This window comes from Ursus arctos, unplaced genomic scaffold (assembly GCF_023065955.2).
Source record: "Ursus arctos isolate Adak ecotype North America unplaced genomic scaffold, UrsArc2.0 scaffold_12, whole genome shotgun sequence".
NCBI classification, from domain to species: domain Eukaryota; kingdom Metazoa; phylum Chordata; class Mammalia; order Carnivora; family Ursidae; genus Ursus; species Ursus arctos.
The window spans coordinates 30,166,974-30,191,312 of NW_026622786.1; the positions used below are offsets into that span (position 1 = coordinate 30,166,974).

Below are 24,339 nucleotides of genomic sequence, written 5' to 3' on the forward strand. Positions count from 1 at the left end.
TTAGCCAGATAGAAGACCTCATTGTTTACAAAGACATTAGACACATTTTTGCTTTCCCGGCTTGACTTTTGATATTTGTCCCTTCGAATCCCCCATGCACACTTCACCCTTAGGAAAAGCAACCTGTCTTCCTTGGTGCCTATTCACATTCTACGAGGCTAAGCTCAGATACTATCACCACCCTAAAGTCCTTCCTAATAGTCTAACTAACAGTAGTTGATCTGTTTACTGACAACCAATCTCCCCCCCCCACCGCCCACAATTGTTCGAACTTTTTTGACCATGATCCAGAGTAACAAACACATTTTATATCATGATCCAGTTCATACTCCTACACATACATTTCTAAAACAAAAGTTTGAAGAAATAGCCCTTACTCTTATTGTAGTGTGTGATTTCATGACTCACTAATGGGCCCCCACCCACAGTTCGAAAAACACTGCTCCATACCAGCATTTCTCAAAGCATAGATCTAAATCACCTGCATCAGAATCACTGGAATTCTTGATAAAATGAAAATCCCTCGGGGCACCTGGGTGGCTCAAGGTGAAGTGTCAGTCTCTTGATTTCAGCTCAGGTCATGATCTCAGGGTCCTGGGATGAGCCTCATGTTTGGCTCCACGCTCAGTGTGGAGTCTGCTAAAGGATTTTTCTCCTTCTGCCCCTCACCCTGCTCACCCTCTCTCTAACATAAATGAATCAATCTTTAAAAAATAAGATAAAATGCAGATCCCTCAACCCCAAAACACACCTGCAAAACTATGAAATGATTTATGCAGAAGGTGATTAATTGAAACATTATTTGTAATAGCAAAAGACTGGAAATAAAAAATGTCCATCGGTGGGGGGTGGGGTCAAATAAACTATGGTATAGCCACAGACTGGTGTATTATGTGTTCTGAATACTCCAAGAGAGTTGGAGATGATTACATGCTAGAGTGACTGATCCCAGAACATATTTTTAAGTGGGGGGGGAAAAAAGAAAAGGTGGAAAATAGTGTTTATAGTATATTATTTTTTATGTAAGAAGAAATAGACAAATACATACACATATGCTTATATTTTTTAAAAAGAAACAATAAAATGAAACAAAAACTAACCAAAATGGTTTCCTTATGGAGAGGGAGGAAATAGGATGGAGATAGAGAAACAGGAAATAGAGACCTAAGCGAGACCTCTCTGTACCTTGGATTAGAGTTTTGACTAAAACCACATAAATGTTTTTTATAAAATATAAAATGTTTTTTATAAAATAAAAACATATAAAATATGTTTTTATACAATATTTTATAAAATAAAATTTGCATATAAAATATGAAAGTTAAGCAAAACTTTGTAGTCTTAATTTTGCTTTGGAAATATGAATAAGAACTCAAGATTTTTTTTCACTCTAAAAAATATGTATGTACAAATTCTGTCCAATGGAAAGATCTAGAAGCAATAAAAAGCCAGTAACAATGATCACCTTGACACCCAGACTGTGGTTTCTAAATACAATTTCCTACTAATAGAAGCCTGAATTCCTTCAATAAATGACTGATTCCAGATCTGCAGCAGGAAATAAAAGATGAACCTAGGACCTTAAGGAAGCAAGCTATTACTGACTGAAGATTTATGTCAAAAGACACAGGAGCCAACCTGAAGGAGTTTCCACTTGCCTAATATGAGACAATCTGAGCATCAAAAAGAGCAACTGTAATTGATTGATACGCGTCAAATATATTTTTAAAAATCATGAGCTCATAATAATATGGGAAAAAAGAAAACTTCATTGGTTATCATTGGAGATTTCCAGGGCACCAAGTCATTACTCTGGAAGTTGTTTATAAAGGTAAAGAATGAAGCATTTATCCTGCCCTTCTTGTGTGAATTGTATTTCAGAACAACCAATAGTAGATGTGGCAATTCCAGTTAACAAAAGGAAGAATTACAGTTAATAAAAGCAGAAAAAAATGATAGAATTAGGAATCACCATTTTGCAAATCCTAATGAAATAATGGACTTAGGCAGTAATGATCAAGTTATGCTAAAATTATTTGGTGAAGGGTTGTTAGGAAATTTAGATAGGCTGACAACTTGTGAGCCTACTGGTCATTGTTAGTGTTACTGAAACTGTGAGATCTAGACTTTACATGCTTCCCTGATGTGATGCATTAGGAAATACACAACATCATCTACCAGTATGCTTGTCAAATTAAAAATCAACCTAACTAAGCCTCTAGATTAGTAGCATCCATGAAGTAAGAGAAACAAGGGTTAGCAGAGCAAGTTAAATAACACCATGATGAAGTAGTTAGCCAAATCCAAAATGTGGATCACTCCTCGGGACAAATGACCAAATTTCTTCAATTAAAAAAATTGGTGTTAAGAAAAAGAAGAAGAAGGAACTGTTATAGATTGAAAAAACCATAACAATCAAATACAATGTGTGGACCTTGTTTGGTTCCTGATCCAAACAAATAAAGTGTGCAAAGACAGGTAAGGAAACTTGAATGGAAATTCAATGGAATGGAAATTTTAATATTAAATGGTAGTAGGGAGTAATTATTCATTTCGTTAGGTTTGATAATGGTATTGGAGTTATGTTTAAAAAAGAAGTCCTTATCTGTCAGAGATATATGCAGAAGTATTTCCAAGTAAAATAATATTCTTTCTCAAAGTCTCCCTAAATATCTAACACCATGTTAGATATACAAGAAGCATTCGATAAACTTTCAAGAAATAGATACAACACATGATTCCTGGTTGTCCATGTACATGGTACACCAATTCCCGCATGCTTACTTTGTTTCAGGGTTTTGTTTACACCCAAAGTCCTCCACTTCTGTTATGTCAAACTCTCTCATCTGACATTCATATTCCCTTGTCTCCCCATGGAATGTTCTCTGAAAAGAGGTATTCCTGTAGGGGCACAGGCTCTTACAAAAAATTGAATAATAACCAGGCACTCAAGTATACAGAGACTGTAAAAATAAGTAAGCCTATAGATGAGGTCTTAGAAGCATTTATTAAATTTTAGCATTTGCTTATTTTTCTTTCTGAAGGACTGACTTTAAAATGTTTTTCATTAATATTAATACATTATTTGCTTAACTTACCTTTCTTTTCTTAACTAGGAGGAAATGCCTAACAGTGGACAGCATATCACAATAATCAATAAATGATTATTTTAAACAAATCAAATAACATAAGCAAGACCAGTTCTTTGTTTTTTCTTTCTTTCTTTCTTTCTTTCTTTCTTTCTTTCTTTCTTTCTTTCTTTCTTTCTTTCTTTTTCTGTAGTGTATCTGTCTATCTTTATTTTATTTTTAACTTCCTAATTTTGTCATCCTCTTGGGCTCCAGTTTTTCAATTTTATTCTTGGGGTATAATTGACATATAACATTATATTAGTTTCAGGTATACAACATAATGATACAATATTTGTATACATTGCAAAATGATCACCACAATAAATCTAGTTAACATTCATCACCATATTTGACTTACCTTGAAATCATTTATTGAGAACATAAATTCTGGGAACCATGGTATTTGGAAGAAGTAATAATGGCTGGATTTGAACAGCTGGGCAGGGTGTCGTAAAATATATTCTGAAATTAAAATGCCATGTTAGACCTTATCCAAGAGGTATAAATTACTTACTATTGAAAGAACTTTGTTTTAAGGCAGTTTCACCTTTGAGATGAAAAAAGAATCCACAAGTAAGCCTTCTGTATATTTCTCTTTGGAACAATTTCTATGTTCTTATATTTTATTATGGATATTTCAAGTATTTAGAAAATTTATAGCACTTTAAATAAAAATAAAATTTCATTTTATGAAGTCTTGACTCAGAAAGGAACAGGAAACCCAAACAACACTGCCTTTTCTCCAAGGTTATTATCAGTGGCCTCACACTTTTCCTAGGGATATATGGGAAGATAATTTTCTGTTGTTTAAAAGACTTTCTTTACAGGCAGATTTGAATACCTTATTCATTTGGCCTCAACTGAAACTAAAGTGTTTCCTATAAGTTCATTCATGTATCTAGAAAATTCATTCATTCAAGGAATATTTGAATATCTACTGTGTGGGAGGGGATTTAGCAGTCAACAAGACATAATAGGTTCCCATTAATAAGGAACTAACACAATAAATAATCAATACTTTAAAAGATCATTGTAGATATCAATAATAGCATAAAGAAAATTAAAACAAGGTAATCTGAGTGAGAGTGATGACTGGGTGATGTGAAGGGACTATTACCTAGCAGAGGTGATCCGAATAGGCTTCTCTGAGGATGTAATATGTGGACTGAGCCCTGAATGGTAAGAGGGAGTCGGCTGTGCAAAGATCTAGGAAGAAAATCCAGGAACAGAAAGTAGGTCCTGGGCTTGGCACATTTAAGAAGCAGAAGGAACAGCAGTGTGACTGGTGTACAGTCAATGAGGAGGGAGAAGTGGCATGAGATGAGTCAGAGAGCAAAGTAGAAGTCCGGGCAGGGAGGGCCAGAGGAGATGGATTTCTAAATGCTTTGGAAAGACACTGAAGCTTTAAACTGAAGAATAGTGTAATCACACGTATTAAATGTACATCCTTGTTGTTTCTTGTGCACGATGTTTTTACTTTCTTTGCTATAAAGGTAATGATTTTTCCTATTTCTAATTTTGTAACTAACATGGTTAGTGTTAACATGGTTGGAATTTTTAGAACTATAATTCTCAGGTGAGTGGAGTTTCGTTATGCTCTACTTTTTGTAATGTCATCACTGAACAAAATTTATTCAGCTCCGCATGAAGAGATATCAATATAATTAAGGGTTAAATATAGGCATATTCCTTGAAGACCTTATTTAACCTGACCAGGGCTGAACCTAGACTGGTTAAAACAACTCCAGAAATATTTCAAGAATCTTCTTGCTGCAATGACCAATTATAAATTGTCCTTTTAGCAACATCACAAAAATAACATTGACTCAAGGGTCCCAATCAATGAAACAAGCATGTACCACAACTTTTGCTACTTAATGCGACTAAGAAAAATATAGCGAATCTCAGTTTGATATTTGAATCCTAAGCATCCATGCTATCACCTCAACAGAAATAGGACAATTGGATATATATCTAAAATTCAACTCTTGGGGTGCCTGGAGGCTCAGTTGTTTAAGCATCTGCCTTCGGCTCAGGTCATGAGCCCAGAGTCCTGGCATTGAACCCCTCATCGCATTGGGCTCCCTGCTCAGTGGGGAGCCTGCTTCTCCCCCCTCTTCCGCTCCCCCTGCTTATGCTCTCTCAAATAAATAAATAAATAAACAAGATCTTTTAAAAAATTAAAAAATAAAATAAAATTCAAATCTTATGCTTATAACATACAATATTTATGTAGTCATGTTCCTTTCTCCCTTTTATGTAGTCATGTTCCCAACATAGAATTCTTTGTTCCCTAGAGGGCTGCTGTGAGTCATAGCAGTACCTGAAACTCAGAAACCTTGACACGGGTGGTTAAAGAGGACAAGACTATAGCTTTTGTCAAAACCAAATAAAAATGTGCCTAGCCATGGTTCACTGGTCTTTAAACACTCTGAGGATTTTAAGAGTTCCCTTTATAGTAGAGGTTCTCAAAGTATAGCCCACGTGGACCTCTGGGGATCCCCAAGACCCTTTTAAGCCATCCGGACAGTCAAACCTACTTCATTACAATTCTAAGACATTATTAGCTTTTCTCATTTGGTTAGCATTTGTGCTCATGGTACAAAAGCAATGGTAGATAAAGCCATTGCTGCCCGAACGCAAAGCAAGGTAGTGACACTAAACAATACTAGCAGTCATTGTATTTTTGCCACCACACACTTGCAGCAAACAAATACATAAATAGATAAAATTAAGTGCCAGTTTCACTTAGGAAAGTCCTAGGTAAAACAGAAAAATAATTAATTTTATTAAATTTCAACCTTTGTGCACATGTCCTTTGAACCCTGAAATGAAACAGAAAGCACACATAAAGAGTTCTGTTGAACACCCAAGTACAATGGTTGGCTCAAGGAATAGCACTTCCTCAATTCTTTGAGTTGATTAGTTGAATTAGCTGCATTTCTTATGGAATACCATTTTTACTTTAAAGGATGACTAACAAATTATCATCAGTCAGACTCGAGTATTTGACAGATAGTCTCTCAAAAATGAACAAAGTAAGCCTGTCACTTGGGGGAAAACAATCGACAGTATTTGTTGCCAACAACGAAACTCAAGCTTTCAAATGAAAATTAGAATTTTGGAAATGTGTATTTGCTACTGTGAGCGTGACAGCTTTGCAATACTCAACAACTTTTTGATGAAATCGGGGCAATATTAGTGAATGTGATTCTTTGATATAATAAAATGTGTCAACTTACGGAAGATCTGCATGACTCAATGAACCAATATCTTTCAATGCAGGATGATGCAAAATCACGCATGGGTAAAAAATCCATTCAAAGTACTAGAAAGACTAATGGATTTTAATGTGACAAAGTACAAAAAGTTCATTAATATGACATCAGATTCTACATTGTTACTAACCTTTAAGAAACCACCAATTTTTGAGTTTGGTGTAGTATTAAAGAAGAAAATCCACAGTTATCTGAAAAGGCTATTAAAATACTCCTCCCTTTTCCAATTACAAACCTGCGTGAGGCCAGATTTCTTCATACACTTCAATTCAAACAACATATTGTAACAGACGGAATGCAGAAGCAGAGCTGAGAATCCAGCTGTCTTCTATTAAGCCAAAAATTAAAGAGGTTTGCAAAAATGTGAAACAATGACATTCTTCTCACTAAAATTTTGTTAAGGAAGATGTAGCTGGTTTTCATTAAAATGTTAATCATGTTAACAAGTACTGGATTTATTATTTTTTAATGAATTAATATATAATTTTAAATTTTTCTTATTTTTACTTTCTAATACAATAAATATTTTTGTATATGTCCTATGTAAACAAAAGCTCAATGGGCCTTTAATGATTCTAAAGAGTATAAAGGAGTCCTGAAACTCAAAATTTGAGAACTACGGCTTTAAAGAATGCTGTCCTTCCTGATAGCCTAAGCAGTTAGGCAACAGGAGAATTTATTTCTAGGTTGTCAAGATTCATTACTGTCAAAGTAATGTTACTGCATTTTTTCCCTTTATCCCTCTCCAAGTTAGCAGTAAAATATTCTCTAAAAAAAATAAAATAAAATTATGCAAGCAAATATGAAGCCACGATTTCTCAGACTCTTGAGGAATATTTAAAGCCAAGGTAACTGACATTGTCGTATGCTAATATCATGTTAGTCATTTAATTTAAAAAATACTATGTTATTCGAATTTTGAGGTTTTTAATCCAAAGTGTCAGTGACAATAGTGAATTGTCACATTAGCAAAAATGTTTTAATTAAAATGTAAACTCACCTGTAAATACATTTGGGTGAGGGAAGTTAATAACAATAAGCTTCATCACCATTTCGGGATAACAGATGGCGATTAGCCAAGCAATCATTCCCCCCCAGTCATGGCCAATAAGAACACATTTGCTATACCCTGAAATGGAGGGAAAAAAATGTTGATGTCATTGAAGGTGGATGCATCATTACCTCACATAAAATGGGTACACTTCTGAAACTAATCTTCCCATAATCTCACTCTATTTATGTACTTTATGCAGATACTAAGCTTGGTGTTTCCAAAACCTGTATGCCCAAATCACCTAAGTAGCTTTTTAGAAAATTTAAATGTCCAGCCTCCATTCTAGACCTACAGATTCAGAATCTCTCCCAGGAATCTGTAGTTTTTAAAAAAATCTGAAATAGCTAGCTCAGCTCTTGTCCCAGGAAACTGAGTTTGGGAAACCATGGTAAAGATTACACATAATTAGGTCATAAGCAAGATTATATTATTGATTTGCCTAGAAAATTGCATGAAGACAAATTTAGGCCAAGTCTGACTGGATTACCACAAAACAGGAACGAAATATGGCTGCTGGAAATCAATGTCTTTGAGTCTATTTTATTGTAATCAGACAAAATGACAACACTGCATTGATAACCCCAGACCTCAACCATTTTTTTTCTTCTCCTAGAATATTGGCCTGATCTATGTTCTCATTAGATTATTGTAGAGAAGGCCTTTAATTTGATTTCATGGGTTTCTTACTATATTAGCTCCATTAACATAACATGGAGGCAGTTGGGTTTTAGTCAAAAAAGTTGTAGTGGATTCAATTACTGTTAAAAATATTTACTCCTCCCCTCTCCCCACTGCCATAAAAGGAGTATACATTGCTACCCCTTTGATGTTAGACTTAGCCATATGATTCGCTTTGCTCATATGGTGGGAGTATGATTTGACTTTGGACTCAATGATATGACTTGCTTTGACCAATGTGCTGCAAGCAGAAACTTGAAATACACTTCTGCATCTGGGCTCACCCTCTTGCCATTTCTGCCATTGCCAAGAGAAGAGGAAAAGCTACCTCTAGGTAGCTACTCCCCTTTAGCTTGGGTTCCAGCCCAAATCAGAGGGAGAAGCCAGTCCCAGCAGGACCTGTAACCTGAGGCAAAGCCCCAGGGGTCCAGCCTACACTTGATCTCAGGGTCCTGAGTTCCAGCCCCACACTGGGCTCCCTGTTCAGTGGGGAATCTGTTTCTCCCTCTCCCTCTGCCCCTCTGCCTGCTTGTGCTCTCTCCCACTCTCTCTCAAATAAATAAAAATCTTAAAAAAAAGAAAATAGTGCAAGTGCTTCTGCATCTTATAACATTTTAAAATGATTATTTAGATGTGGATTCTAAAGAAATAAATTTTCTGAGTATAGGAATCAAATTTTCAATAATTAGTTCTGAAAATAATAAATTACATACACTAGAAATACTTTTAAAAACAAATTTTCAAAGTCATTCTTGGCTGGTGGACTGAATCGTCATTCCGGATGTATTATTTTCAATTTCCTCTATAAATATTTTCGGCTGTACACCCAAAACCATGGTGACAGGATCCAGACAACCACTCAGGTAAATGGAAAATGCCTCCTTCCAAGAAATGAGGTTACCAATTCACAATTTGTTGAATGTTAGTTCCTTAAAAGAGACTATACAATTTTTTAAAAACTGACCTACCTAAAGAGTCTAAAATATCCTTTATGTCTGTAATTAGACAGTCCAATTTATAATTCTCTCGATGAATGGGAGCATCTGTTTCTCCATAGCCTCTCAGATCAAGCGCTACAACTCGATATTCACTTTTAAATTCCCTTAGTTGGTGACGCCAAGAATACCTGCAGGAAATACGAAACATTAAAAATACCACAGTAGTGAATCCAGAGAGTAACATTACAGCTTTTCTAAGTGGACAACTATAAGAAACTGTCTATTTTGAGAAAGGTTATATAGCCGTCTGTGGGCCAGAGGAAGGGACATGTTCCAGAAGAGAGCACTGAAGTTCTTTATAAAAATGTATTGGGGTTTTTTTGTGTTTTGTTTTTTTTTTTTTTACCAGCTCCAGTGGGGTGTAACAAAGAGGCAGTGTTTACAGAAACTACAAAATATCTGACACTAAAACCAATATACTTCTATATGTACTTAAGAAATCAATTTTCTAGGCTTCCTTAAATAATGTGTACAGCTCTCAGGGAATCTGTATTTATAAATGCCTCTGTGGAGAAGATGCTGAATGAGTACAAGCAAGTGTGATATTAAAAACACTGAAGGGGCGCCTGGGTGGCAGAGTCAGTTAAGCGTCTGACTCTTGGTTTCAGCTCAGGTCAGGATCTCAGGGTCCTTAGATCTTGCCCTGCCTCAGGCTTGCGGTCAGCGCACAGTTTGCTTGAGATTCTCTCTCTCTCTCCTTCTCCCTCTGCCCCTCCCACTTGTGCTCAATCTCTCTCAAATAAATAAATCAATCTTAAAAAAAAAAAAAAAAAACCCCACACACTTAACAGCCAAAATGGCACTGGCATTAACTGACCAATAACAATGGCCAGCGCTGGGGTGCCTGGGTGGCTTGGGGGTTAGATTTCTGACTTTGTCTCAGGTCATGATTTTATGGTCCTGGGATCAAGCCTGGCATTGGGCTCCCCACTCAGTGGGGAATCTGCTTCTCCCTCTCCCTCAGCCCACCTCCTGCCCCCTGCCCTGCTTGTGCTCTCTCCCTCTCAACTAAATAAAATCTTAAAGAAAAAAAAAAAAAAAAAAAGAATGGCCAGTGTGCTTACAGGCAGGTCCTGGAGGCCTTTGCAGGGCCAGGTATCCCCCTGTGCTTGATCACGGAATTGCAGAATTAAATGAAATACAAAAATCCATGAGATTTTCTTTTCTTTTTTAAATGATTTTCTTTTTAAGTAATCTCTGCGCCCAACGTGGGTCTCAAATTTACAACCCCGAGATCAAGAGTCACATGCTCTATGGACTGAGCCAGTCAGGCACCCCGATCCTTGAGATTTTCTTCTTCAAACAAGCAAAATCATTTTGGATAACAAAGAGAAAAAAAAAAAAGACGTAGATTTTCCAAAGTAACTCACTATGTTGTGGAACAGTAAATATGCATTTAAAAAATGGATCCGCATGCACACCTGTTCATGGAAACAGTGTAGAATTATCTGACACAAGCCAAATGGGAGATAATTGTCTGAAAAGATTTTTGGAGTGCGACAGGCAAGTGTACACAGGGATCTGAGGTTAGAAGCCAGTAGTGAGAGAAGCTGCAATGTGAAGTGTCACAAAGCAATAAGATCAATGAAACAGACTATGCACTTCCCATCAACAGGTCATCAGGAAGAGAGACACATATTCGATCTATTATTAGGATATCTATGATTTGTGAAAATCTGCAAAAGCATTAACAATTAAGACAGATTTGAAAATGTTAATAAAAAGTATGTTTCTTAGCGAGGTCATAGCAATCTTATTAACCTTGTCTTTAGGTTGTAACAAATAAAGCAGTTTGTTTCCTCAAAGATACTCATCAGTCAACACATATGATATTATTTTCTCATTAGTCTTACTTAAAATTTTCAATTGATTTTTTTATGTCTTTGTAACTGGAGCCAAACTCTTCCCTCTTCAGGGATTACCTCATGCCTAATCAATAAAGTTCTGCAGATTTAACCTTTTAAATATTTATTTAATCACTTTTCCTGTCCATCCCTACTATCATTACCTTAATTCAGGCCTCCAGGAATGCAGCAATCTATCGATCGGTCTGTATGCATTTCATTCCCCTCAGCGCTATTTTTTACAAAACCAGACTGAGGTCGCAAAAACACAAATTCTGTCATGCTTAACATCTTTTCTTGAATCCTTGTTACAGACATATCTCAGACATATTGCAGGTCGGTTCCAGACCACCACAATAAAGCAAATACCACGATAAAGTTAATTAAATGAAATTTTTGTTTCCCAGTGCATATAAAAGTCATGTTTACATTGTAGCCTATTAAGTGTGTAATAGTATTATGTCTAAAAAGCAATGTATATATCTTAATTTAAAAAGTATTGCTTGTATAGAACTGTTGAATCACTATATTGTACACCTAAAGCTAACATAACACTGTATGTTAACTACACTAGACTTAAAATTAAAACATAATAAAATCAAAAAAAGAAAAAAAAACTTTATTGCTAAAGAAGTGCTAACTGTCATCTGAACTTTCAGCAAGTTGTAATCTTTTTGGAGGGTCTTGCCTCAATGTGATGGCCACTGACTGACCAGAGTGGCAGCTGCTGCGGGTTGGGGTGGCTGTGGTAGTTTCTCAAAATAAGACAGCAATGAAGTCTGCCACATTGATTCATTCTTTCTTTCACAAATGATTTCTCTGTAGCGTGTGATGCTGTTTGAAGCATTTTACCCACAGCAGAACTTCTTTCACCCTTGGAGTCAGTCCTCTCAAGCCCTGCTGCTGCTTTATCAACTGAGTGTATGTCATGGTCTAAATCCTCTGTTGTCATCTCAACAATCTTCACAGCATCTTCACCAGCAGTAGATTCCAGCTCAGGGAACCACTGTCTTTGCTCTTCCGTGAGAAGCAGCCCCTCAGCCGTGAAAGTTCGATCCTGAGGTCATAGCCGTTCAGTCACGTGTTCGGGCTCCATGGCTGCTTCTAGTCCTCTCGCTGTTCCCACCACACCTGCAGTTACTGCCTCCACTGGAGTCCGGAACCCTCCACGTCATCCATGAGGGCTGGGATCAACTTCTTCCAGACTCCTGTTCATGTTGATACTGTGACATCTTCCCATGAATCACGAATGTTCTCAGTGGCATCTAGAATGGTGACTGCTCCAGAAGGTTTTCAACTGACTTCGTCCAGATCCATCAGAGGAATCACTATCTATGGCAGCTATAGCCTTGTGAAATGTGTTTCTTAAATGAAGACACTTCAAAGTCAAAATGACTCTTTGATTCATGAGTTGCACAATGGATGCTGTGTTAAGAGGCATGAAAACAACATTAATCCCATTGTCCAGCTCCATCAGAGCTCCTGGGTGACCAGATGCATTGTCAATAGCAGTCATATTTTGAAAGAAATCTTTTTTTTTTCCTGAGCATTAGGTCTCAACAGTGAGTTTAAAATATTCAGCAAACCATGTTGTAAACAGATGTGCTGTCATCCAGGCTTTGTTGTCCCATTTATAGAAAACAGGCAGAATGGATTTAGCATAATTCTTAAGGGATTCTAGGATTTTCAGAATAACCAATGAGCATTGGCTTCAACTTCAAGTCACTGGCTATATTAACCCCTAACAAGATTGTCAGCCTGTTCTTTGAAACTTTGAGGCCAAGCATTAACTTCTCTCTAGGTAAGAAAGTCCTAGAAAGCATCTTCTTCCAATAGAAGGTTGTTTCATCTACATTGAAAATTTATTGTTTATTCTGGCCACCTTCTCGTAGCTAGCTCTTCCGCATAACTTGCTGTAGCTTCTGCGTCAGCACTTGCTGCTTCACCTTGTACTTTTCTGTTATGGAGATGGCTTCTTTTCTTAAACCTCATGAACCAACCCCTGCTAGCCTCAAACTTTTCTCCTGCAGCTTCCTCACCTCTCTCAGCCTTCACAGAAGTGAAGAGAGTTAGGGCCTGGCTCTGGATTAGGCTCTGGCTTAAGGGAATGTTGTGGCTGATTTGATCTTCTCTCCAGACCACTGAAACTTTCTCCGTATCAAAAATAAGGTTGTTCCACTTTCTTATCATTTGTGTGTTCACTAGAGTAGCACTTCCAATTTCCTTCAAGAACTTTTTCACAGCATTCGAAACTTGGCTAACTGGTGGGAGAGGCTTAGCTTTCAGCCTGTCTCGGCTTTTGACATGCTTTCCTCACTAAGCTTAGTCATTTCTGGCTTTTGATTTAAAGTGAGAGATATGGGACTCCTCATTTCACTTGAATATTTAGGGGCCATTGTAAGATTATTAATCGGCTTCATTTCAATGTTGTGTGTCTCAGGGAACAGGGAGAGCCGAGGGGAGGGAGAAAGATGGGGGAAAGGCTTATTGGTGGAGCAGTCAGAACACACACAACTTCCATTCTTAAGTTCACCATCGTGTATAGGTGTGATTTACAGCACCCCAAGACTATTACGGTAGTAACATCAAGGATCACTGATCACAGATCACCATAACAAATGTAATAGTAATAATGATAGAGTTTGAAATATTGTAAAAAATACCAAAATGTGATACAGAGACACAAAATGAGAAAATGCTGTTGGAAAAATGACTCCAACAGCCTTGTTCTACACAGGGCTGCCGCAAACCTTCAACTTGTTTTAAAAAAAGGAAAAAAAAAAAAAGCAAAAAACACAGTATCTTTTCTACAAAGCACAATAAAACAAGGTCTGTCTGAACTCATAACATGCAGCCCAAGCTCACCACTGTGGCAGACAAAACCTCCAAGATTTTGACTAAGGCCCAATCTTCCAGCCTGATTACTTTATACTCTTTGTCATTTGCTATGTAATAAAAAGAGCCAGCAGTTACATCATTCTTAGTACATGCCAGGCACAATTCTAAGTGTTTCACATATAGTAATGTCGATCTGCAAAACAAAACTATGAGGTAGGTATTATTATTATCCCCATAGTAGACCTAAAAAATCCAGAGGCACAGAAAGGTTAATCGCCTTGCCAAAGGTCACACATTAGCAAAGAGCAGAATGAGGATTCAAACCCAGGTAGTCTGTCCTGAGTCCGTGGTACACTGCCCCCGCCGTGGGAAGCCACCTGTAGTGATCCAACGGCAGTACTGCTTCTTGCTTTTGACTTTGTTCTTCTGATTTCCTTTGTCTGCAACATCGCCCCTCTCCGCCATTTCCCTACTCCCCATAACCCCTGCCCTTCCCCTTCACTGAACTCCTCACGCTGAGCAGCCCCACTTCCAGGAGACCTCGCAGGCCCCCACCTTTACCAGAGGGTTGGGTGGGACCCTTCTTACTCTCCCACTTGCACATACACTCTTCAGAAAACTGGGCATGAGCTTCATAACGATCTGTTCCGTCTGGTGCTTCCACTCGATTGAGAGCTCCCTCAACTGTCTGGTAGAATATTTAGACTGTGTAGGTGTTCAGTAAAGATGTGATGCATAAGTGAAACAAACGAGGGGAAGGACTGAGGCTTGATAGTGCTAGAAGTACCAGCTGCTCAATAAAACTGTGCCCCAGGTCAAACTGTGAGGCAAGGACGGCTAAAGTTCCCAAGTTCCTGTTGGGGAATTTATAGTCAATGTCTGTGAAAACATGCATTGTTCTAATATCTTAAGTATCTATGTCTTCATTTAGAATTCATTTAGTGAGAGATTTCAAGGTAGAAATTTGACTCAAAGTAGTGTGTAAAATCCTGCAATATTTTACGCTTAAAATTGCATTAGAGATTATGCAAACATAATACCTGCATATTTTATTCTCTTATTAATAATTTAAATCGCCTTACAAAGAAATTCAAGTACTGCTGTCATCCATGAGAGGAGTCAAACAATATTTTCAACATCTCTAAGAAATAGGGCAGCTGCTATCTTAATAAACTGCAAAAAAAATCTTACATGTAACCTTTTTCCATATCTGATTCACACTTTAAGCTGAAATCACTCCAGAGATAGACTGATGGACATTTCATTCATATGATAGTAAACAAAATTGAGCCCCTTGACACAGAAATGAAACATATTACAAAAATCAGTAATTCAGGGGCACCTGGCTGGCTTAGTTCATAGAGCGCGCAACCCTTGATCTCAGGGTCGCAGGTTCAAACCCCATGTTGGGCATGGAGCCTACTTAAAAAAAAAAAATCAGTAACTCCTAAAAATATTACAAAGAAAGCTAGTTATTTTCATCCACTTTTTTTTTTCTGGTACCTTTAGATAATAGCAGAAGACACTTCTAAAAAAGCAACCCCCTTCCTAGTGATTACTCTTGACATAAGAGGGCTTCTGGTTTACCAGGATAGCCACATTCAGATGTAGAATATCCTTTTCCCCTTCATAACAGAGAAAAGGCCACAGTCATCAGCCTCTGTGCTCAGCTGTGTGTACCAAGAGCCCTCCCTTGCCTCAGCACTTGAGTAATGACGAATGCATTCCATACAGCTGGTGATGAAGACAACTCAAAGAAACTGCCTGCATCAGCTCCAAATATTTTTAAAAGCGATGCAAATTGAGGTGGAGAGAGAGTGGGAGAAAAACCATCTCCTGACAAACAACTTTATTTTGGGATAATTTAGCTAACAGTCTCAGAAATGCAGATCTTGTTTGATGTTTCCTTTAGATTTTAAGAGAGAAGACCCAGAATTTTTACTGTTTCCATGTAACATCTTATATTAAATGTCACCAATTCTCAACAGCTATTCTTAGGGACTGATGATAAATGCAGATAATATATCGCATGTGTATAGTACTTTTCTGTTTAAGATCATTTTTACACATGTTGCCAATTTATGATTATTTTGTTTTCACAGTATCAAATATTCTGACCTACTTGATCTACAAATAAGCTTATAATTTCATATGTATTTAGGCAAAACCTGATTAATGGAGGAATAATATTTACACTTATAATGTAAATTTAAATTGGTTTGAAATGTCAGACAGAGTTTCTTGCTTTGTTGTTTTTGGCTTTTAAAGAAGATAGAAATGCAAGAGAAAGGGCTTTTGAAAAAAGAGAGGAAAGCCAAGAGAGAGACTTGAAGTGGCTTAATCAAAACAGCTTTGTCCTAAACTCTGAATTTATTTGACTTTTTCCTGAATGGAGCACCTGAATGGAATTGACTAGACTCCTAATAGGTAATAGTGGCAGTCTGAGTGGAAGGAAAGACAAAGGCTCAACACAAGGGTCTTGGTTCAGGGTATGACATAGTCAAACAGAAGTTTCTGATTATCAGCAGTCTCCATGTAGTTGCTTCCGGACTTTCCCTAAACTACTGGGTAGCTTTCAGATTAAGGGCCAGCAAAGCTTAGTGAATTCAATAGGCTGTTTGAATAACTGAACTATGAGGGGTTCACTGTTGGTTTTTTGAGTCATAGCAAGGGTGTTCCTGGAGTAACACATCCAAGAATTGACTTTGCCAGAGCAAATGGGGCTGATGACCAGGAACCAGTGCTGGGCCTGTCCCAGGCTGTCCTGTCCACTGGAGATTAGAGGACATGTATAAGAATCACCAGGCTTTTCTATTTTGCAAAAGGGCTCTTATGAAGAGTAAATAACGGGACAATGCTATGAAAAATGTACAAAGGTATCATTCTTAAAAATGACAGAGAGCATCAACGGTCCTCTATCAAAAGGGCATCACTGCTATTTGCTGTTCCTTCGAAACAATTACCAAGTGGCTGAAGTGGTTGTAGGTTTATGTTTATCTTCCTGGTAGACTGTTCCACATGTAAAGAAGTGAAGTTCCAGGAGAGAAAAGAGCATGGACATGGTGTGAAGTGAAGAGACAGAATAGCATTTAGATCTTTTCTTTCTAAAGAGTTAAATATTGGGGCGCCTGGGTGGCTCAGATGGTTAAGCGGCTACCTTTGGCTCAGGTCATGATCTCAGGGTGCGGGGATCGAGCCCTGCGTCGGGCTCCCTGCTTCTCCCTCTGCCTCTGCCTCTCCTGCTTGTGCTCTCTCTCTCTCAAATACATAAATAAAATATTTTTAAAGAGTTAAATATCAACCACCGCCCAACAGATCATGAATTTTATTTAGAATGATGATCCAAAATGTTAGAGTGAGGTGTTCTTGCGTGGTTAGCTAACTTTTAACACCTTCTTGAATGTTTCTCTAAGGTGTGAAATTTGAAGGGTGGAAAGCACTGCATGATATCAGATGATCACCATTCCTATGTACTGAGGACAAGCATGAGAGGTCAGCTCTGAAGCTCAAAAACGGGGTGTGCCTTATTTTCTGACCCTGCCAATTTCAGAAGGGTAGCTGTGAGGTTTAAATGAGATGGAAGTACAACCCTCAGAAGAGTGCCTGGCACGCAGTCAATGCTCAGTAAATGGTTAACTGTAACTACCCTCGGCAGCGGCGGCAGCAGTGGTCAGGAAACTATTTTTTTACAGGTCAGGGACAGTGGCCTGTCTCCAAATGTCTTCATTACTCTCACTCTTCACGCTGGAATAACACTCTTACATATTCCTCACCTCCTTCAGAGCTTTAAAGATTTTGTAACATCCAAAGTCCCGATTTAAAATGCAACCAGCTCTCAAAGAGGTATGATCTCAGTGCACTTTAGTTAATACTTCATCAGGGAAAGGGACTTCATTAATAAATGCACGGCGGATGCTAGTGCCGGCGCGTGGCTCTCCACGCCGAGTGCAGGGGAGCGAAGGAAGAAAAGGAACACGTACTGAGTATTCACCGGGGCTATGTGAGAGGCCTTCTGCATATTTTGACTCTCTTTATCTTCACAACAACTCTGCAAGATTACTGCAGATGATTGTGCAGGATCCTGCAGAGTAAGGGATTAAGCCAGAATTCACCGCCTATGTTACTTTATGCAGATTTGACTCATGCTTCAGACTTACATTTTATTGTGAGCCAATCACGGCAAGTGCTCCACTGAACGAGTCGACATACATATGCTTGAATTGCACTGGGCTGTTTACCACCTAATTAAGTTGTCTCCAGATGGAAGAACAGATAAAAGTTTAACATGAAAACGACTTATGTTTATTCATGTAGGCGAATACAGAGGGGAGAAAAATCTTCACGAGGGGAAAAAATCTCAGAAAAAGGCATCTACAGACTTTTTGCTCTGGAAAAATGAAGAGGTACGTGGGGTTTTGCCACACTCCATTCTTTTCTTCAACACCTAGTACTTCCTCAGGCGCTGGCACTCTCAGTGTATTTATTAACGAAGTCTCCTCCACTGATAACGTAGTGACTGAAGTGTATTACGGTCAGATCTCTTTGAGAGCTAGATGCATTTTAAATCAGGACTTTGGATAACACAAGATCTTTAAAACTGTGAAGGAGGTACAGAATACGTAATGGTGAAATTCCACGTGTTAAGAGTGCTAATAAGGGAGAAATTTGGGGACGGGGCATCATCCCAGACCTTTCCAAAGACACCACATATTCTGCCTTTCAGTCAGCTCAGAGGATATGGTTATTTTCATCCATTTCTTTGCATTTAGTTCGTGAACTGTCTCAAGATCATAGCCCTGTGTTATCAAAAGCCTGGTTTTCTTTTCACCACTCTATGTAGCATCTTTTTAGAAAGATATTCATTTCTTAAAAGTTTAATCATATGTTGTTTTCATCTGTACTTATTTGGCTCTGTGAGGTTCAGAGGAGAACAGAACATTTTCTCCTAGGTAACTAGCAGCTGTATATTTTTGGTTATAGGTTTCTTCCTAATGAGAAATATTTAGCTCCTTAATTTATCCTGCATCCATATGAGCCTGTTGCTACATGCATAGGAATAGTTCACCTTCAGTTTCCAAGAGTCCTCTTCTTCTCCACCTTCCCCTCACCTGAGGCTTCTCCCAGACCATCCAGATAATAGGCACTCTATACCTTTGGTTTCTTTTCAATCTCCTTTCCCTGCCCAATGTGGCATATTGGTCACAGCAGATATTATAGCTAGTTCAGAAATTTGAAACACTAAACAATACTTCTCTTAATTTTTCACAAAAAAAGAAAGAAAGAGAGAGAGAGAAGGAAGGAAGGAAAGAAGGAAGGAAGGAAGGGAAGAAAAGGAAGGAAGGGAAGGGAGGACGGAAAGGGAGGGAGGAAGGAAGAAAGGAAGGAAGGAAGGAAAGAAGGAAGGAAGGAAGAAAATTAGGCTGGTACCATGTACATTTCTTTAGAATAGAAGGAAAACCATCCCTGTGATTCAGGAGCATTCAGGAAGAATAACTGGGTAAAAGACCATAAAGTAAGGTCGATTAAAAGTCATAACAAGAAAATGACACTGTGATAAGCCAAATCCTTAATGCAAAATAAAAAGTTGGTTGGTAAGTTTACCAGAATTCTGGAAATCCATGAAGCAGCAGCATAAGTGGTTTGCCTCTTTCACCAGCAGCAACATAATGAAATCTTAACCCCGAATCCTGCGGTACAAAATAGAGGGCATGGAATTTTAGTGGTATTCTGCCAAAAGAAGTGCATTTAGTATTTCCATTTCATTAAAGAAAAAACTCACTTGTGTTATTTTTAATATCAGGAAATAGAATAAGTATTATTAAATTTCAAAAAGAAAAGACTCCATGATTTATTAATAGAGTAAATTAGATTTGTTGACATTCTCTTTATGGTACCTTCCCTTCTTGTTCTACTTACAAGGTCAATTTATATATTACACGCTTCTGGAACAATGTCACAATTTGTGACTTTCATCTTACTGATGTGTCACATTTCATCTCATTCAAATTCCACAGGACATGTAAATAATTCTGATCTGAATTTATATTCCTGCCATGTTTACCTCCTAGTCATGTACTTTTCTCAGCTTGCCCGTCAAGAGCTGTGCCATCAGTTATATAATTCACACCTCCTTTCCTTATTTTTAGTTCTCTCCTTCCCACATTATTATTTTAAGTTGAGTTGCATGTACAGCTCCCCTTGCTTCCTGCTCCTCATGTCATGTCAATGTATTTCTAACAGCAGATTTCTCTGAGTGCTCAAGACTTCTCTCTGCATGTAGGAGACAAGACTGCCCAAGGAAAAGAAAAGGCATGGGGTGAGACAGGAATACAGCAAATACAAGGCGAACTGAAAAGAAGAAAATGGAGAAAAAAAGCAAGAAAGGAAAACAAAAATCAAGAAGAAGTGAAAAAAGAAACCAAGAACCAAAAGATGAGCACAGAGACTTAGTTTTATATCAGGTAACCCAAGCAAGAGGGTTTCCAGATGTTAAAAAATCTTAAAAGGTCATCTAATTCAACCCCATCATTTCTACAGATTTGGAAACTAAAGTCCAAAGATATTAACATGGGTCATAAAGGTGGTTGAGAGCAGGGCTGTGACCAGAACCGCATTTTGTCCTACCTTACAGAACAATGTTCCTTCCACTCCTTGCTTCTGTCTCTGGGGAAACTCTTTAGGTGGCCAGACTGAGAGGAAAAGCATTATGAGGAATTCCAGATGACTCTTTTTTGCTGCTTTTCCTCCTCAGGTGGGACCAAGATAACAAATCTGACTTTGTCCTCAGCTGCAGAATGCTTTTCTAGAAGTTCAATAACTTCTTTTATTGGTGATGAGTCTTGGCCACTTGATTAGATTCAGTGAATAAATATTTTATTGCACTTACTACATACGACACACTGTTATAAGTTTTTATTTGGGGTTTTTGTTCGTTTGTTTTTTACAAATATCAATTCATTTCATACCAACCCCAGGCTGAAAAAGGGTAAGAAAAATGTGCCCTTGGTCTTTTGAACTCTAGCAGCTGGACAATCTGGCTCCTCACAGGAATCCTGCACTTGGTGACATAAATATCCCCTCATGTGAGGCTACTTTCGAAAGGCCTGTGAGTCAGACTGCAGGGTGCATGCTGAAGGGCCATATCCCTTCACCACCTGGAGCCTCAGGAAATGGAATATCGTGGGCTGCCAGGAGGCTTGGGACAAGCATGAACAGTTCCAGTCTGAATGCATGGTTGACATTTACTTTTTATTCCATTCCTTTGTTCTCTGACTCCGTAAGTCTGCTTCCTTGCTCACAAACACACACCATTTATTTATTGTTTCATGCTGGTTAGGTCATCTGTGAATGCTCCATTCTGCTACTCTGAATAAAGTCCTATTTCCAATGACTTACTCTGTTTACTCTTTCAATCTCTAAAATTTGGGCAAGGACAGCCTCATGAGACAGTAGGGCAGGAGCAGGAACAAGTCCCTACAGCTGATCTGAGCTCTAAAGGGCAAAAAGGTGACAGGAGCCAGCTTCCCCTTACAGAGAGCAGAATTATTCTGGGTTGTTGCGGTGGAGCAGGGGGGGCAGTAATATATATAGGACCCTGATGAGAGAACCTCCTCCCAACCTAGTCTCATTCTCTCTGTCTCTCTCAGTCTCTCTGTCTCTGTCTCTCTCTCTCACACACACACACACACACACACACACACACACACGGTCCCGACCCCGCTCCCGCCACACCTCGCCCCCTTGCCTCGCCTCCCCCTGGCATCTTCCCTGCGCCCGCCGCGCGCTCTTGCGAGCCCCAGGAACACTAGGGGACGCTGGGCGTCATGGAGGGAGCAGCCCAGCGCGCTCTGCTCTCACGCCCGTCACGTTCCCTCCCGATACCGCCGGGCCCGCGCCGGCCTTCACCTTGATCCGCACGTAGCAGTGGGTACCCAAGGAGGGGTCGTTCAAACACGCGGGAGGATGTTCCCGGGCGACCCTCCGGAAGGTCTGCGCGGGTCCCTTGCCGATGCTCCACAAAAGTTTGAGCAGGTAGATGGAGGCGCAGAGCCCGCAGTAGCAGTAGACCAGGGACCAGAAGAGCAGGGACCGGATCGTGACGGTCAGACGGAGCAGGCAATCCCGCAGCCTCGCCATCGGGCGGGGCCGGCGGCGGGGCCCGCTGCCCTTCGGGGACGCGGGAGCAGCGGCGCTCACTCGGGCTCCGGAGCGAGACAGCCGGCGCGGCGGCGCGCCAGGCCCGCCAGCCGCTCGGCGGGAGCCGGCTCCGCGCGCGCCTCCCCGCGGGCCCCCGGGGCGGCTGCGCTGGGCCGGCGTCCCGTGGCCCAGCCGCGGGCTCCCGCACTCACGGTGCGCGCTCCGGGGCCGCTGCGCCAGGCCCGGGAGCGCCGCGGGGCAGACCCCCTGCGCTGCGGGTTCCGCCCCGCGCTGGGCGAGGCTGGGCACCGGCCTTCCTCCGCAGAGTGAGATCCCAGTTCTAAATTGCTAAACTGTGGGGAAGGTGAAGGGGAGACTTTCCCAAATCATCCTGGGAACCGCAGAAGGAAGCGCCGCTCTTACTTGGACCAGTGTTCAAGTCCTCTCGTTGCCCAGTTAACTGGTGGAATTTCATGCGGCCTTTTTCTGGATCATAGAATTATGGGGCACGGGGAAGAGAGGCAGTAAACGATTTTCATACGATATGACAGATATGATTACTTTATTCATTCCTAACATTTCCTGAAGGTGTTGATACTCTCCAGTAAGGTTCAGAGTGGTTATCAGCCCAGCCAGGCCTTTCTGGTTCCTAAGGCAAGCCTCTGGAAAGCCCTGGTCTGTTTTGTACCCCTGTAAGTTTTTCCTTTGCAAGACTCCTACATAAATGGAATCATAAAATATGTAACCTTTTATTTTTGGCTTCTTGCATTTAGCATAATGCATCTGAGATCCAACTATGCTGTTACATATATTGTTTCTTTTTTATTGCTTGTGTTTCATTGAATGGATGTGTCATATTGTTTATCCATTCCCCAGTTAAAGGACATTTGAGTTTTTTCCAGTTTTATGGTTATGAATAAAGCCACTACAAACACTCGTGTGAAGTTTTTGTGTGAACCTAAGTTTTCTTTTCACCTGGGTAAGTACTTAGAAGTGGGATTGCTGGGTCAGATGGTTAAGTGTGAATTTAACTTTATGAGAAACTGCCAAAATGGCTTCCAAAGTGGCTGTACAATTTCTAATTCATACCATCTGTGTATGAGAGTTATGGTTAGGTTATATTTTTGCAAGAACTTGGTATTGTCAAAAAAATCTTAATTTTGGCAATTCTAGGAGGTGTGTAGTATCTCATTGAGATTTTAATTTACATTTCTCTAGTGACTAATAATGTGTGGGCATCTTTATGTACTTGCATGCCACTCAAATATATTCCTCTTTGATAAAGTGTCTGTTAAAATCCTTTACACATTTTTTTAAAATTGTGTTGTTTGTTTTCCTACTATTGAATTCAAGAGTTCTCTATATATTTTGGATACAAATCCTTTATCATCATGAGATTTGCAATATTTTCCCAGACTGTGTCTTTTCATTCTTAGAGATTTTGAAGAGCAGAATTTCTTCATCTTTTTTTTAAAAAGTATTTATTTATTTATTTATTTATTTATTTATTTATTCTTTTTAAGTAGGCTCCACGCCCAATGTGGGGTTTGAACTCACAACCCCAAGATCAAGAGTCACATGCTCTACCCACTGAACCAGCCAGCTGTCCCCCAAAGTTTCTTAATTTTGATGCCATCCAATGTATCACTTTTTTCTTTTATGGATGGTATTTTTGGCCTTTAATGTAAGAAGCCTTTGCATAACTCAAGGTCAGCAGTATTTCTTTCCCTTATGTTTTCTTCTAGAAGTTTTATGTTTTTATTCTTTATATTTAGGTCTATGAACCATTTTTCTTCAACTTTCCCCAAGTCTTATTTTATTATTGTTTAAATTTTAATTCCAGTGTAGTTAACATACAGTTTTATATTCGTTTCAGGGGTACAATATAATGATTCAACAATTCTATACATTACTCGGTGCTTGTCACGACAGGTGTACTCTTAATCCCCATCACCTATTTCACCCATCCCCCCACCCACCTCCTCTCTGGTAGCCATCAGTTTGTTCTGTATAGCTAAGGGTCTCCTTTTCTGGTGTACCTCTCTTTTTGTTCATTTGTTTTGTTTCTTAAATTCCACATGTGAGTGGAATCATATGGTATCTGTCTTTCTCTGACTAACTTATTTTGCTTAACATTATACCCTCTAGATCCATCCATGTTGTAAATCATAAGATTTTGTTCTTTTTTATGGCTGAGTAATATTCTAGTGTGTGCATGTGTCTGTGTGTCTGGGTGTGTGTCTGTATCACATCTTTATCCATTCATCTATGGATGGACATTTGGGCTGTTTCCATAATTTGGCTATTGTAGGGGTGCATATATCTTTTTGAATTAGTGTTTTTGTATTCTTTGGGTAAACATCCAGTAGTGGAATTACTGGA

The 24,339-nt window shown here is 39.2% G+C and overlaps 1 protein-coding gene across 1 annotated transcript in view; it reads right to left on the bottom strand.

The window, feature by feature from the left end:
- Positions 1 to 22,103, bottom strand: part of EPHX4 (epoxide hydrolase 4) — a 31,640-nt gene extending 9,537 nt beyond the window's left edge. The window contains exons 1-5 of the mRNA XM_026497621.4: positions 21,727 to 22,103; positions 19,423 to 19,508; positions 9,110 to 9,267; positions 7,410 to 7,538; positions 3,490 to 3,593 (exon numbers count right to left, since the gene is read on the bottom strand). Of these exons, the coding sequence (XP_026353406.1) occupies positions 3,490 to 3,593; positions 7,410 to 7,538; positions 9,110 to 9,267; positions 19,423 to 19,508; positions 21,727 to 21,957 (708 nt within the window). The 5' untranslated portion in view covers positions 21,958 to 22,103. The remainder of the gene's footprint in view (positions 1 to 3,489; positions 3,594 to 7,409; positions 7,539 to 9,109; positions 9,268 to 19,422; positions 19,509 to 21,726) is intronic.
- Positions 22,104 to 24,339: the final 2,236 nt, after the last annotated feature.